Source organism: Agelaius tricolor, unplaced genomic scaffold, assembly GCF_023055355.1.
Source record: "Agelaius tricolor isolate 1412-34295 unplaced genomic scaffold, bAgeTri1.0.p SCAF_17, whole genome shotgun sequence".
Lineage (NCBI taxonomy): Eukaryota > Metazoa > Chordata > Aves > Passeriformes > Icteridae > Agelaius > Agelaius tricolor.
The window spans coordinates 14,821,706-14,837,481 of record NW_027269277.1 but is presented as its reverse complement, the minus strand read 5'-3'; the positions used below and the strand labels follow the sequence as shown (position 1 = coordinate 14,837,481).

Genomic DNA, 15,776 nt, shown 5'->3' with positions numbered 1-15,776 from the left:
ACCTCTCTTTTGTAATCCTGGTGCACATAACAGGAGGAAGAAAACTTTGGGAATTCCCCTATGATTTCATCAGAAAGAAAAAAAAAGTATAGCCATCATTTAAACTAATATTCCTGAGAAATAGAAGTTTATGTTGCTTGAGCCAAAAATTACAAGATGATCACTGTCCTTACTGGAGAAAGAACAGAATGCACTTACTATTTCAGTACACAGTGAAAAGTGCAAGCTAGACACATCACCCAGTGGTTTGTGGAGGAGTCCTCACATAAACATTACTTGGAACTGAATCCAGTAGTACTTATCTATTTCTAAATTATACCCCTGAGAGTTTTCAGAGATAATCCTTCTTTCTTTTGGTTCTGTTTCTTAGGGCCTGGAGAATACAGGGAGTGTGGGATGATTTGTCCAATTAAGTATTCTTCAGAAGTTCATGCACTTGGAACCTTCTGCTAGGAAAGACTGTTGGCCGTTGCTTTGCTTTCTTCTCTTTCTGAGAGCTGGAGATTTTGGAGATCAAAGGGAGAGGATGAAATGAACAACACAGCCTCAGCTCATGAATTTATACCTGTCTGTCTGGAATGTCATATTCTTATTAACACAAATTAACATTTACACTGAAGATACCAGTATTTCTCACTCAAGCTGCAAAAGGATTTCAGCCTCCACTACCTGTGGAGAAGAAAAATATCAGGAATCGCATTAGGAGAGAAAGTAACAAACATCATTGGGCTGCTGAAGAGTAGGAAGTTTAGCTCTGACAGTTTCATGAAAGATAAAAATGTCTTTGTATGTCATTGTCTTGGTTTCAACAGGGACAGAGTTAACTTTGATGTTAGAATGGCACAACCACTAAGGTTGGACAAGACTCCTGAGACGCCTGAGTTCAACCATTAGCCCAGCACCACTGAGCTCATCATCAAACCCTTTTCCCAGTGCCACATCCACACAGCTCTTGCCCACTTCCAGGTATGGTGATTCCACTGGGCAGCCAGTTCCAATGCCTGACCACCCTTTCAGAGAAGAAATTTTTCCCAGTATTCAATCGAACCCTCCCCTGACACAACTTGAGGCCATTTCCTCTCATCCTGTCACTTGTTACCTGGGGGAAGAGACCAACCCCCAGCTGGCTCCACCTCCCTTAAGGAGCTATAGAGGGTGATGAGGTCCCCCTTGAGCCTCCTCTCCTCCAGGCTGAGCCCCTCCAGCTCCTTCAGCTGCTCCTCCTCAGACCTCATCTCTGTGGAGTTCAGCTTGGAACAGGGGCTTTTGAACCTGGCATCATTGCCCTTGAACATCCTTTTTATAAGAGGAAAGTTTTCTTCAGAGCTGAAAACTAAACAACAGACTCCGAATATTTCAACTATAAACCCATCACTGGTAGCTGCAAACAAAAGTTCCAGCTGCTGAGATGCTTTTGTAAAGGAATGGTGCTCACTTTCCTTGGAATGCTGCTCCTCAATTTCTGCTTTACTGTACCCAATGGAAGTACAGTCCACTCATCAGAAAACAAAGGGCAGCTGGGAGTGTGCAAGTGCAGAATAAGGTCTCACAGGGAAAACCAGCTCTCAAAACAGAGTATTTATTTTCAATATTCAGGTCTAATAATAAAATTGACTACATCTTTAAATAATCTGAAAGAAATTAAGGTAAAATAAATTTGGTCCTATAAAACACTCTGTTAACCTACATTTGAATAACCCAACTTAACTACAGCTCCAAAACCTGGCAGTTTTCCCCTAAGGCTGGATCAAGCAATTGATGACTGCAAACCACACAGATAATCTGTGCTATTATCTGTGCTAGAGCCAGCCCAGGGAACAGAAGGGAAGCAGATCACCTCTGTCAGGAGGAATTTCTGTGCTGCTTTAAGGTTATCATTAGCAAGACTCAAAAATCTATGTTGTTCCAAATATAAATGTGAGAAAACATTGGGTGGTTCTCACAGCAAAGTGTGTAAATGTATAAAGATTGCTACAAGTAAGGGCAACTTGATCCTTGTGTATTCTCACCACTGGTGGTCAGAACCAAAATCCCAAGACACTGCATGTGTGGGTGTGTCCTACTTCCCTGAACCAGGAGTGAGCTTTCCTTCTGTTTGTCAGAGGATGTATTTCCTCACATAATGAAGCAGGTCACTTATCTATCAGAATGAAAACACAGACATTTGAGAGAACATACAACAAATTCTCATTATTTACTACAAATATATAAACTGAAATGAAACCAAATTGAATAACTTGACTACATGAAAATTATGAAACAGTTTGTATTTTATACACAGCGTATGTACACTGGTTTTGGAAATGTGGGGTTTATCCATGCAAATTTAATACAAAACACTATTTACAAAAACAAATAAAAGTAAGAACATTTTTCAAAAGAAACATGTATGTTGGAAGCTCCAGCAATAATGGAAATCCTGAAAAAAGGCTTAATACAGTATAGTACAAGTAGACAACCTTCAAAAGTATGAAAGATGCACTTTACAAGAACATGAAATGCAAAATCAATTGAAATGCACTATCAAAAACTTTGCAAGTATATACAAAATTTGAGCATCTATTTTTAAGGATCACTCTCCTGCTGTGCCCTCAGAACTACTTTTGCCACATCCTGCACACATTTACATGTTGACCATTTGGTTACATTGCATCTTCTGAGTTTCATAACCACAAGTTACAAAATAAAAGAACTGAATACCAACTGAATGATAATTGTAAAGCAATCACATTTTCATTGTTCTAGACATTCCACAATAGTAAAAAGTATTCACATTACTCCCAATGTATTCCACCAAGCCACCCTTTTTCTCACTACACCTGTGTGTATTCCTCCTGGGAATGTCAGCCTTGCCAGGAACTCTCAGGATTTGCTGCAGGTATCACATCCCTTCAGCAAACACAGCTGCATGTGAAGAGCACAGTCCTGCACAGCTTCAGAATACAAATTAATACTGAAGAGCTACTGCAAGTTCCTGTGCCAGGGATGGCACAACCAAACCCTACACAAATATAGTCATTTTGGAAATATTTCACTGGTTCACTCATTTTAAAATGAAACAAAGTGAAAAGGTATCCTTGTGGCATTTCCAAATATTCTCTATTTTACAATTTGCCTTTATAAAACTATGATGGAAAAAGTTATGTTTGCCCTATTTCACTTTGAATGAATGAGGAAACCCTCCTTAGTGCCAAGAATTTTATTTAAATTACTGACTTTGTGCAGTAACTGAGTTACAAAACTCTGGAGGGAAATTCTGGTCTCACTGAAGCCTTACAATCATAGACTTATTTAGGCTGAAAGAGACTTTGAATGGATCAAGTTCAACTGCAAATTTAACACTGCCAAAATCAAAACTTTTCCAAAACAATTTAATTGATATCAGTCCAAGCTGTTCTTTTCCTTTAGAATTTCCTAAGATACTAGAGCAGCCATGGAAAAAATTTTTGGTTTTTGCTTGTTTTAAGATTAGGATTCTAAAATGTAAAAAACACTCTGAAAATTCTTTTTAGAAAATGCAATTGGCTATATATAATTTGAACTAAAAATGATAGATTAGATGTCATTTTATGATAACTGGTGTGCCTTCCCTAAAACTGCCCAAGCAGCTTGCAGAAATTTTGCTGCCCTTTGCCTCTCATGCTGAAAAAATAATGGTCAAACCAAATGAGGGAACAAACACTTCATATAACCACAATTTTAAGATAGTATGTTAGCAAAATTGTACTATGTGAAACACTTAAAGACAAATAAAGCCAAGGGCATTTAATTATGTAACAAACACAGGAGCCAGAACTGCTTCTGTGCAGTGGCAAGTTTAAACTAAAATTCAATTAATCACATATATTCTCTATTTAAGCAGTGAAGATCAGGAGAATTTTTTTTCACAGGAAAAGAGAAATTTATCTTCATATTTTCCAGAACAAACTTGTACCATAACATTGCTCATTAAGAACAGACAGTTCACCTGTCCCTCTGTCTGTAAATGAATGACAGATGACCCAGTGTGTGGCATATGGAGCAAACCCAGCAGCTCTGTTTGCATTTCCTCCTGGAAGTGCACACATTAACCCCTTCAGAGCCACGGTGCCACCTGTGGTCAGAAAAGGTCTGCAGCTCCCAGAGCAAAAGCATCCTCTGCCTCAGTGCATCACCCACTGCTGGGCAAGTTAAACTGACTATTAGTGATTACTCTCAAACAATCCCCTGGTGGTTTTGCTCAGGTTGCAGCAGCTCTTTAGGAGCAAGGAGGGGTTTTTGTCAGCAGCTGTCCTGCACAGCCTCACTGGCACACAGGCAGGGGAGCACAAGTGGCAGCAGCCAGGTCCCCTGCCCAGGGCTGGGCACAGGCAGTGCCCCTGCAGCACCAGCCACGCTGCCTGCAGCACTGGGACACAGCTGCCCACACCAAAGGGGCTCTGGGAACACAAAGCTGGCAAATCCCTTCTTCTACGCTCTGCTGAAAGCTCCACACACTCCAGGATCCTCAGCCACAGAACACATCCCCCTTTACTGAGACTGAAGGCTTTTCCTGCAGTGATTCACTGTGAAATCAATTCAGAGCACTCTCTGCTAGGACGATTCTACTTTGCCTTTCCCATTGCTGGGCTTAATGACATTCTCTTAATTCCAAATTGTGTGTGTTGGGGTGTGTTTATTTACTTTTGCTTTTCAATTAGAGATCCTCTAACAGAAACACAGACATTAGCTTGATTTGGTGAGGGAAAAGTGACATTTGATTTGCCAATACCAAACCACATCTCCTATGTGCAGAAGGGCTAAAAACTACCACAGGCTGTTGTCAGCTGAAATCAGTGGAATCAGCCTTTCAAATAAACATTTAAGGAATCAGCAAAGGGAAGAAGAGCCAGACCTTTGTCCTTCTCTTCAGTACCAACACGACATATAAAATTCCATTTTAGTGAAAATAAATGTCTTCACTTTAGTTTGGATTTAGCTACAGATTTATGTCAAAAGCTGATGAGACTGCCACTAAATGATATGGTATTTGAAATGAAGTTTTTAGTGCAGTAAAAACCTAATAGTTGCCTCATCTACAATTTTATTGAGGTAACAACACCTTCCCACCTCACTTCAATGTAATTTTTTCCTACCATCTAAATACTGTTTGGCTTATCAGAAATTTTTTATTAAATGAATCCACATAACATTTTACAACTTCATTTGACTTACCAGGGGTCACTATTTTAGCCAAGAATCTGACACTAAAGTTTTCTAGTGTCAAACAAGTTTAAGCCATGTTTGCTATGGTCTCCAGCTCAGGTGTTCCACAAATCAAAAAGGTGAGAATCTACTGAAGTCAAGGGTACAACCTGCCTTGACTTCAGTAAAGCCTAGGATTAAAAAAAAAAAATTAAAAATTGATTAATGTTAGTTGTTTATTGTTTCAAATGCATTCCTCCCTATTTTACACTCATAGTGCTTGGTTAGATTTTGGAAGGACTCCAGATCAGGGGTCTGGATGGTTTCTGCATCCCCAGCAGTGCCCCAGTGAGCAGGGTGGATTAGCAGTGCTGGAGAAGAGATGAAAAGCTGCATTTCTGAGATACTCTCTGGGAGGACACCACACCTCACAACAATTATTTCACTGTCACCGCTGTAAGACCTCACCATATGTGGGACATTATTGCTCAAGTGAAAGATCAGTCACATGTGACATACTGCATGCAGTGACATAAAACACAGAAAAATACACAAGGCCAAAGCCCTGTCACTATGCTTATCCACTCCGTAATTTACAGTTCATGCCACATTATTGCCAAGTTTATTAGGAAAACTTAATGCACCTTCCTAAAGCTTTTAATGTTGACTTTTCTTCACGTTGTAAGTGAAAACAGAAAGAGTGCAACAGGAACTGAGCAGGCTCTGTTTTTACCCACCCTATCAGCTGTATCAAGTACTAAGTAATGGCATCATATCCTAAACAAAACTGAAAATGGGTATCTCAAACACAGGAAATGCTTGGAGCATGGATTCTGGAATCACTGTTACAAATTCTTAAAAAAATTCAAGAGGAAGAAGGGAAGTGTCCCAGAGTAACCAACAGCCTGAATGCACTGGATCTAAGAATGAACAAAAGAAAGAAAGATGCTGGGAATCAAAAGGAAAGGGAGAAAGGAGTATATGCAAATTCTTGTACAGAAAAGACACAACTCTCTCCACAGGCTTCCTGGAAATGAAAACTTCAAATTCAAATCTTTTTAGCATCACTTTTGAAATTGCTGTCAAAGAAATTACAATGGTACAAGCCTAGCAAGGCTCTAGATTACTATTAGTAGTAAAAGAAGTTAGAGATGAGAAAAAGTTTCATCCAAGCACAGTGGATCTTTTCTCAGACTGCTCCTAAGGGTACTTGAAGGCTTTAATCTTTGCCATGCTAAAAGAGAAGCCTTGGAAGAATCATGATTATCCTTCCCCATAAGCAAGAAGGCAGCCATAATAATTTCCAAGGAATGGCAAAGCAAGACTGTTGGTAGCAAGTCTGTGGGGAAGAACTGCAGAGTACTAAGAAAAAAAAGATTGTTTTAGCAGATTTCAGTTTAAAATGAGTACATAAGTTTCATATCCAATTTTCAACTTACTAAGGACTTTGAAAAACCCCAAGAAGTAAGCAGCTGCCATGCTACATCAAGGGAATTCTTAATGTTTACACTGTGATGTAACTTAATAAAATTAGTTTAAGAAGGAAAAATATTACCTTAAGATCAGAAAATGTTTTTAAATATGACAATGAAATAGCAGAAGAGATCAGTTTTCAGATAACAAAGTGACAGTTTATAGTTAGTACATCCATGGCTAACACTGAACTATAACTTTGCTCTGGTAGCAGCAACAGTGTAATGAAAGACAAGGATTAATTCTTTTTGAGTGGCTGGGTTTTTTAAATGTAGCAGGCAAGCATTTTGCTTAGTGAATTATAACTTTTTCTTTAGTTTTTGCATGACTTTTCAGATAGTGACATTAATGAAAACAGAGACTGAAGTTGTTAAAATAACCATTAGAAGAGATGCAAGAACCAATTAGAGATAGATTTGAAATACAATATTTCAAATGTCAAAGCAATCCACTTTCTTTAAACACATATTTATCTAACCTAAGATTTATATCTAGGACTTTGCAAAGGAATTTATACACCAGCCTCTCCATAAGCTGTGTTTTAAGACAACACTATATGAATAACAGTGGATTTTAGCTAGTACATGTACACAAACTTGTTTCAATGGATTTAAAAATAAGTGGTATTTTTAAACTTATCAGAAAAAGGTTATTTTTCCTGTCAGCTACTGCCTATAAGACTACAGTACAATAGTCAATACTCCTCCCTCATTTTTTAATGAATTATCTTACACAGGGTCTTGGTCAATTGGAAAGAACAGAAACAAATCTTGTCACATGCCTGGCAAACATATCCCTCAATTGAAAATAACTTAGCCTGAAATAGAAAATCTGTGGCAGTCAAAACACTTTTTGAATTGAGCTACCTATTCATGGAGAACAAACTAATACAAACAGAGCTACTTGGCAAAATGATGAAATTATTTGCAACTTGTTTGGAGAACTCACCTGTGTACGGTTCAACACAGCAAGAATTTGTTCAGAAGCAAACAAATACATGAACTCAGAAGTCTCAAAACAACACCACAGTGGAAATGTTTTGTTTTCACATTTATCCATGGATCCAATGTCTCAGCACAGTGACATTTGTACAAACTGACCTGTGTGCTAATGCCACACTCATGGAAATTACACAATAAACCCTGCTAAAAAGATAAACACTGATACTTCCCAGCTAAATTATGGATATACCTGTTGTAAAAATGTCATGTGAGATCAGGAGCAATATTACACAAAATCCTGAACGTCACAGCGTAAACCTGAGATTTTGGCAGTTTTATCAAAATGTCCTAAATTACTCTGTATGAATCACTAGTCCTCATGTCTTATTCATCATGTGTATTTGTTTGTCCCAAAGAAAGAAAAGTAGACAACTTTGTTTTTGTCCAACAATACAATAAACCAAAAGTAATTAGGTATTATCAAATTAAATAGCATAAATAAAAAGTATTTACAGTATTTTCTAATTATTAGACAACAATTAAATTGTGCAACAAACTTAAAACACCCAACATCAAAAATGTGAAGTATTACTTAAATCTTCACATACTGATTTTACAAAAAAACTATTAAAATATTAAAAATTTTCCATTTTATCTATTTTAAACAAAGAAACTTCAAAAATGTTTAAGACTATTAAGAGTTATCAATTACACAGGCACTTCACAGGTAAACAATCTACAGTACAACTGAAAAAAAATATTTGGCACCAACCTAGAAGACTGGAAAAACTCAATAAACTGTGTCCTCTTCTCACTGTATCCTGTTCTGTGTAATCACCAGACACTCAGACTCAATACTGGCAATGTTAGAAGTGCGAAGTTACAATCAGGAGTGCAAAAAAACAAATATTAGAACGCAAATATTAAGCTTTCAGAGAGTGAAAGGGGATTACAAGTGATCAGTTGCTCACATTTTACCATCATACCATCGCTACATTTTTGACTTATCTTTAAATCAAATGATTGACTCAAAAAATTAAAGTGACAGGGGGTGTGCTTTGTACTTTCAAAAGTAATTCCAACAACATTTTCAATGTAAAAAAAGAAATCCAGCATTTAACTCTAACACTGAGATGTTAAATGGCAGCTTTTAACTTAACTAGAAAGAGAACCTGATGCTACCACATTCTCTTAGTACATCCAATTACAAAAGAGAAAAAAAAAAAAGAACAGTTATGTTCCTTTAACTGTGAACTGACTCCAAGGTTTTCACACACAGCTCCAAAGTAAGGCTCTCTACAGCATCTGGACAGGTTTTAGTTTTTGATGGCTTGGGTGTTCCTGTGTAGGAGGCTGCAGTGACTCACAGCAATCCATAACAGAGCTTTAAATGGGAAGCTGTCTAGCTGCCAGCAAGTTGTGTCACATGGAAGAAAGCTGAGATACTTTCAATGCAGGCAACTCAAGCAGAGCTTGAACCGTGAGGCCAACCTTCACCAGACCCCTTTCCTCCAGAATGTGATGAGGCAAGCAAAGTCTCTCCTGCAAAAGAACACAGGACATTTAACCAGTTCCATGCCTTTGGCCCCAGGGCAGGTAACAAACACATTCTCTGAAGCCACACACACGTCAGGAAGAGGCTTGCAGGGAAAACACCTTTGGCCTTAAATGTCCCTGTGGTTCTCACCAGCAACAGAATGGGCAGAAACTTTTCGTAGTTAGGATCTGTTTGAAGTGTTAAACAAAGTGTCAGAAGATACAGAAAAGACTGCTAAATTCTTCAAGTCAAGGACTTTTTTTTATAAGCAGAGAAAAACAAGCTGGTGGGTGCTGTGGGCTCAGTGGCCTTCTCTCCCTTCCCTGGTTTTGCAAAATTGTTACCAATCTTTCTCTTGGGATAACTTAGAAGTGCTGATAGACTCAATAATGCACCATTCTCCAAAAAAATCATCATTCATCTCAAAATTCAGCACAAACTGGACAATCATCCCAATTGCCAGCTGGTGGTACAAGTAATTCACGAGGTAAATCTCAGCACCTCTAGCTTCTGAATGACCTGTGGGTCCACATGAGACAGAAGCTATGGCAGAGCAGTAAACCAGCTTCTAAATCTATCAACTAATTTTATTCTTGCACTAAAGAACATCAAGGGAAATTTTTTGTCTCATAATAAGCAGGAAATTATTTATTTTTAGGTCTTTTTTTCCTCATAAAAGGAAGTAAGAAGATACACTTGGGCAACAGAAGCACAAGTAATGGGCTGCAACTACAGCCATGCTAAAAAAGAGAGTCAATCATTCAGGCTACAGACTTCTGTAAGTGTAGGATATTCCCTAGGCAGAATGAATTCATGCCAAAATGAGTTGCTAAATTCAAGACTTTCAAGTAACAAAACAAGTCTCAAGTCCATTTCTTTGTTTAGATGGCCATATATTTTATAAGGAGGTCAGTGTTATTTTTACTATTAAGAACTGACCTGAAACCCATAAAGTAGCTTCCTCAAGTTCATCCCATAACTCTGGAATGGAATTTCTGTTCAGATCTTCAAGTTCTCTGGTCACTACTGCTCCCTAAACAAAGCTCCCCTAACCCCCCCAACTCAGTATTTGCTGCCATTTTCTGTGGTTATTAATGAATCAATAAAGCAATTAGTGTACCTGTGGAACGCCCAATTTTTTACAAGCATCAAGAAAGTTTTCAACATTTCTTCGGCACTTTGCCATGCTGAGTTTAGGCTGTGAAGACAGGATATTAAATCTTCATCAGACATTCATGAAGGAGTGCATATTTCTGATGTAAATTCACTTACAGTTACTAAAACACAAGACACATTCTATGAAGACTCAGTATGAGGAAAATAGCTCTTAAACTAAACTTCTGAGGCCCGCTTAATGCTTCTTCCAAGAAAAACCAAAGTGAGTAATGTAGCAAATCAATGCGGTAAACATGAGTCACAACGTTTAATATTGAAATTCAAAAGCTTCTTTTCATGTAAAATGTACCAAAAATGAGATAAATGATTGATGCCTTACCACTGCTGGTGATGGGACGTGAATGCTGGCAACAGAACGTGGCCTTATGTGATTGGCTAAATGGCAAAGAACCACCCCATCCATCAACGCTGCTCCAATGTCATCTGGCAAAATCACCTTCAACCTGGACTCAAGGTTCTTGAATGGAAAAAGGCCAGAAGTAAGTTACTCTCAACATGAGCTAGTTTTTCAGTTTGAAAGCAGGGTATTTTAAAGCATGTAGATGTTTAAAAGGAACATTTTAATACTAAAGTGAAATAAAGAGAATAAATTTATGCTTTACTCAGTATAAACATCCCTTTCTCCTTACAGGCCCTGTGTTTCTGGGCCTGTTCCTTTGTTTGTTTTGTTGGGTTTTTCTTGTGTTTTATGTTATTTTGTGGGGTTTTTTTAAATGACACAACAACATACACTGAGAAAGATATTCTGCCAACAATGACCAGAATACACAGCTCTCAAGCCCATACAACAAACTCACTGTTCATAACAGGAAAGCACAGAACTTAAGGACAGAAATGTTATGCTGAATATGTGATCAGTGCTTAGTGGGCAGAATCTGTGAGCTGAAACCATACAGGATTTTATGAGAAGGAGGAAAATAAAAAAAGAAGGGAACACAACTGTGGGAAAAGCTGTGTTGCAAAACAGAGAAGGTAAACAATGTTTTTTTCCAGCCCAATAACAAGATTTCACTGCTCAGGAAGTGAACCAGACAACAAACATCCTTCACAGAAGTCATACCACAATTCAGCACTGCCCTGAAAAGCAAAGCAGCTATGATTTAGTTAACTCTAATTGCTAAATGGCTTGAAAAAAGAACTACACAAAAAAACCAATTTGAAATGTAGGTCCCATTCAGGCTTATGAAATTTGCAACAACTTTTTACCCTCAAAAAGCATTTGGCCATTTAGAAAACAATAATAATTTTTCTTCAGATCTCAGGTCGAACAATAGCAAACACAAGCAGATTCATTGTGTCCCTAGAAAATTAAAAACCTCAGAAAAAAATTCATTTCACTTTGTTTTTTAGAAAGAAAACAACCCCAATTAATTCCCAGTTGGTATTTTGGTTGGACCCAAACAAGTACCAGTGTAGCCTGTTACATGAAATTCCTTGGGAAGAAATACCACTAGAGGGATGCCCTTTTACAACTGCAACAACTTGGGGGCCTTTAAAATGAGGATTGAAATTGTGGACCAGAGCAAACCAAATGCACTGCACCCACAGAGTGAATGGTGGTACCTACACTGCGAAGCTGCCTGATTTGTTCCCTCTCTTCCCTTAAATGTTCCATTTTCCTCCTCATGGTAAAGCCAGGGTCCACTGCACCGTAGTCCTGGCGTGAGGCACGGCTGAAAGCTGTCAAACAGGAGGGGAGTCAGTCAGAATTGAGACTGAAAACATTCAAACACTAAAGATCTATAACCGAGGATAAAAACAGGGGAAAAAATGCAGAACTTTTCAGAACAAATATATTTAAGCATCCTGCTAGAAAAGATGCTGCCTATGAAACAGCTTTCAAATAAAATGCAGAGATCATCTGACTTAAGTGTAAGTGGATAATTAGAAAATATGGAGACTGAAGTGACTTCAATATTGAAGTATCAGTATGGGACATACAACTCCATCTGCACTTCTTCAAGAATCTCAATCTAGCTTTGGAAGTATTTGCATTGTGTTTTACTTTTAATCAAGTATAAAGCCTTTAAGCCATCAAACCTCAAGAACAATTGTGTATTGTTTCCCTGCTCTTTGACAGTGACTAAGTATGCAAAAAATAAAGAAGTGGGGAAAAAAACTTTAAAAAAAAACCAATCCCCCCAAAAATCCCAAACAAATCACTGTGCAGCTTGAGGAGCTTCCAATTATTTGTTTGCCAAAGCAGCTGTCTGTGCTTTCCCAGTACTCTGCAGTGATAAGTAAATTGAGTGAACTGCTGTACTGTGACATCTGCTATGCTTACTGCCTCTTGCAGCCTGGGAAATAAATACACTGTGCTAGAGAACAGCAGCTTACCTGACCTTGGTTTGAGACCAAATGGACCATGAGTGTTACTATCTGTCCTTTCATAATCCTGTTAAAAGAGATGAAGTCAGTTTTCTTCCACTCATTAAAAGAAAGAACTTTTGTTCCCATCAAGATACTGTTTAAATTATTCTTGCCTAAGGACAGTCCTTCTGCTTAACTGTAAGTCTTTTGAAGAGGACAAGATAAAATAAATTGAATGAATGTAACCTTACCACACATAGATAAGACTGGCATAATGAGAAAGGAAATCAGCACTAGATTATCTAAAACATATTTCAAAATATTTCAAACTACTGCAAATCATTCTGTGAACAGAGTTTAAGCCAGCTGTAAGCAGATGCAAATATTCTCCCATATTTAGTATAAAAACATTTCTTAAGAAATATCTACTTCCAACTCTGAAGACCAGGATTTTACCATTTCACCATCAGAAAAGGGAATGCACTCAGTATCTTGCTACGTACAAGAGATACCTTTGTTTCATTCCAGTGTATTCTGGGAGAGGTTTTAATTCTGCTCTTTCAGGCTCCTCAGTGACACGAGGTAGAAATGTTAATAATATTTGCTTTACTCTGAGCCAAGCAGTGCAGTGCTCTCCCAGTGAGACTCCATGCACAGCCACCCCTTTGTTGCACCACAAAGGTGACACCCAGGACTGAGAAGGATGAAACTCCTCAAGAAGTGTCACCACCTTTGGGTTCCTGGTGATGTATAAAGTACTAAAGCATAAACTTCAAATCCTCTCAGTGACTATGTGCCCTGAGGAGCAGTATTCCCTAGGAAGGCGTATCAAATATGGCAAATTTGGTTTTTGTTTCATTAGTATTTTCATCAGGAAAGATAATGGAGACAAAGCAATGCACATTTCCTCACACCAGTCAAAAAGAAGAACTCTAGCAGAGACCAGAGTTGCAAAGGTAAAACAAGTTGTAGTATCTGTATCTAGTTTCTGTCTCTTTTTCAATTTTTATTATGATTAAATACTTCTAATTGTAATTTCAAAGGAAACTAACAGCTTTGTATCTGCATGAAAACCTGGTGACAGCAATGAACACAAAGAAATGTTTGTTGAATGAAAAACAAACCCACAAACTTGTACCTCAGACGACACAGGAGACTGTGGGGACACATTAGTATTATCACTGTCTTGCTAAAAAGAAATCAAAAAGATGAAATTATACAAATGAAAATGATGATTTAACAAGAAACATGAAATTATGAAATCCATGAGACATGTAACATTTATCAAGTATGCTACAAATTGGCAGCAACTAAATTTAAAATATGTAAGGCAAGGAACCACTGCTGGCTGTTTATATCAAATACTAGTTTTACATCACCTCTGCTTGATAGATGAATTAATTTTGCTATTACCAAAGCAAGCAAACATTCTACTGTTCCCCAGCAGGCCATCATTATCATTTTTTTCAAATAAAGGAGTATAATAGTTATTTCTGCAATGGCTTTGGAATGCAAAGTTGATTTGTTCAAAAAAGACAAGAGAATAAATGTATTACTTAATATTTCCAACAATTACTACATCTCACCTCATCATTTTCATTTCCACTTGAACTCTTTCTGGAAGACTTATACTGCAAAACACACACAATAATTACTTTAAAATGAAAGCATGGTTTTCATTTGAACTAAAAGGTTTGCTTTCACTCAGATGTTACTTATTACTAATGAAGCTGCTGAGAAAAAAGGCCATGTTACAGAAACAAAGGAACAAAATGACACAAACCAGAAAGGAACATGACATTTCTAGGCGAGACAAGATCTTCATTAGTTGAAGAGATAAGTGCATTTTAAAACTAAACACTTTCATAATGTGAACTCTGCATGTGACAGCTGATCCAAATGAAAAGATCTTAACTGCTAACATGCAGCATTATTTCTTAGAAAAAATTATGCAACCTGTGAAAGCTGCTTTTGTAATATGTTTTATGTGACTAAGATTGCTTACACTTCAGGAGATTAACTTGACATTGCAAAAAATTAAATTAAAAAAGATTAAGGTTGCCTTTAAAACTTCAAAGCCTGATCACATCCTTTTATGCATTTAAGACAATGCTTTACCCACAGGTCTGTCTGATTTGTTGTGTGTTGCCTTCAGCACTGTCCCACTTCCCTGATTATGCAGAAAGCGGAGAAAATGAAGGAGGAATTGAAGGAAAAAATTTACAAAAGTGGTATTTAAAAAAATAAATGTATTTCATTGTTTACAGCTCAAATGTAGTAAAAGTAGAGAAGCCCCATGCAGATTGAATTAAAGAGACCATCACCACAGAAGTCCAGGTCTGTGGGGTGTACGTGGCCAGGCTACTCCTCCTCATGATGTGACACAAATGCAGGACAAGCAAGAGACAACTGCATTGGCTTGGGTTTCTCACAACAGCACTGGGGTCTGCTTTTTTCCCAGTTTGCCATGGCAGACAGGCTCTGTTTCAGAGGCTTATTGCCTTGGTTTTGCAAATGAAACAGTGTTGTTTGTTACTGCTACAGGCTGTTTCATTCCATCTAGAGTTGTGTGTAATGTGATTTCAGGCATCTGCTCCCATCACAGAGCTCACAACTGACTGCTGAGTTATGAGCAACCACTTCTGTAGTGGTAGCACAGCTCTTTAACCAGGCAAACAACTGAATTCTGTGTTACTGAGAAGATTCTCTCTCTTTCTCCTCCAATGCCACAAAAAAATTAATTTCAGGATGAAAACCCTGAAAAGAGGATACAACTCCATAATCTCTTCAGGAAAAAAAAAAGCTTCTGTAATCACAACAATATATCTGAGATGGATGGCATGCTCTGTTCTCATAAAGAATTTAATTTCTTTGAAGTTCCCTGGCATTTCACAAAGATGTTTGATGGCGAAGACCCAAGAAACTAATTTCATAAGTGACAAAGTTAATTCTAATTCAACCTAGCACTGCTCAGAGCTCTCCTATTTCTCTACTTAGCCCAAAACAAACGTTTCCCAATGCTGCTGGAACTTCCCCTCTGCTCTGCAGAAAGCAGACACTGGCACCTACTGACTGAGGGTGCACACTACAGCAGCAAGGGAACACTGAAAATATTCCTTCTGAAATGAAAACTAATGCCATGAGACCCAAAAGGCATAAATCATTCCTAGAATCAT

At 37.9% G+C, this 15,776-nt stretch overlaps 1 protein-coding gene across 10 annotated transcripts in view; it reads right to left on the bottom strand.

The window, feature by feature from the left end:
- Positions 1-2,170: 2,170 nt before the first annotated feature.
- Positions 2,171-15,776, bottom strand: part of LOC139597327 (leucine-rich repeat and calponin homology domain-containing protein 2-like) — a 39,656-nt gene continuing 26,050 nt past the window's right edge. For 7 of the 10 annotated variants that reach the window (XM_071442554.1, XM_071442553.1, XM_071442547.1 and 4 more), the window contains 7 exons: positions 14,187-14,231; positions 13,739-13,789; positions 12,628-12,685; positions 11,858-11,970; positions 10,610-10,747; positions 10,235-10,312; positions 2,171-9,119 (listed from right to left, as the gene is read on the bottom strand). In XM_071442554.1, the coding sequence (XP_071298655.1) occupies positions 9,000-9,119; positions 10,235-10,312; positions 10,610-10,747; positions 11,858-11,970; positions 12,628-12,685; positions 13,739-13,789; positions 14,187-14,231 (603 nt within the window). In that variant the 3' untranslated portion in view covers positions 2,171-8,999. The remainder of the gene's footprint in view (positions 9,120-10,234; positions 10,313-10,609; positions 10,748-11,857; positions 11,971-12,627; positions 12,686-13,738; positions 13,790-14,186; positions 14,232-15,776) is intronic. The other 3 variants (XM_071442545.1, XM_071442552.1, XM_071442549.1) reach the window with 2 other exon arrangements.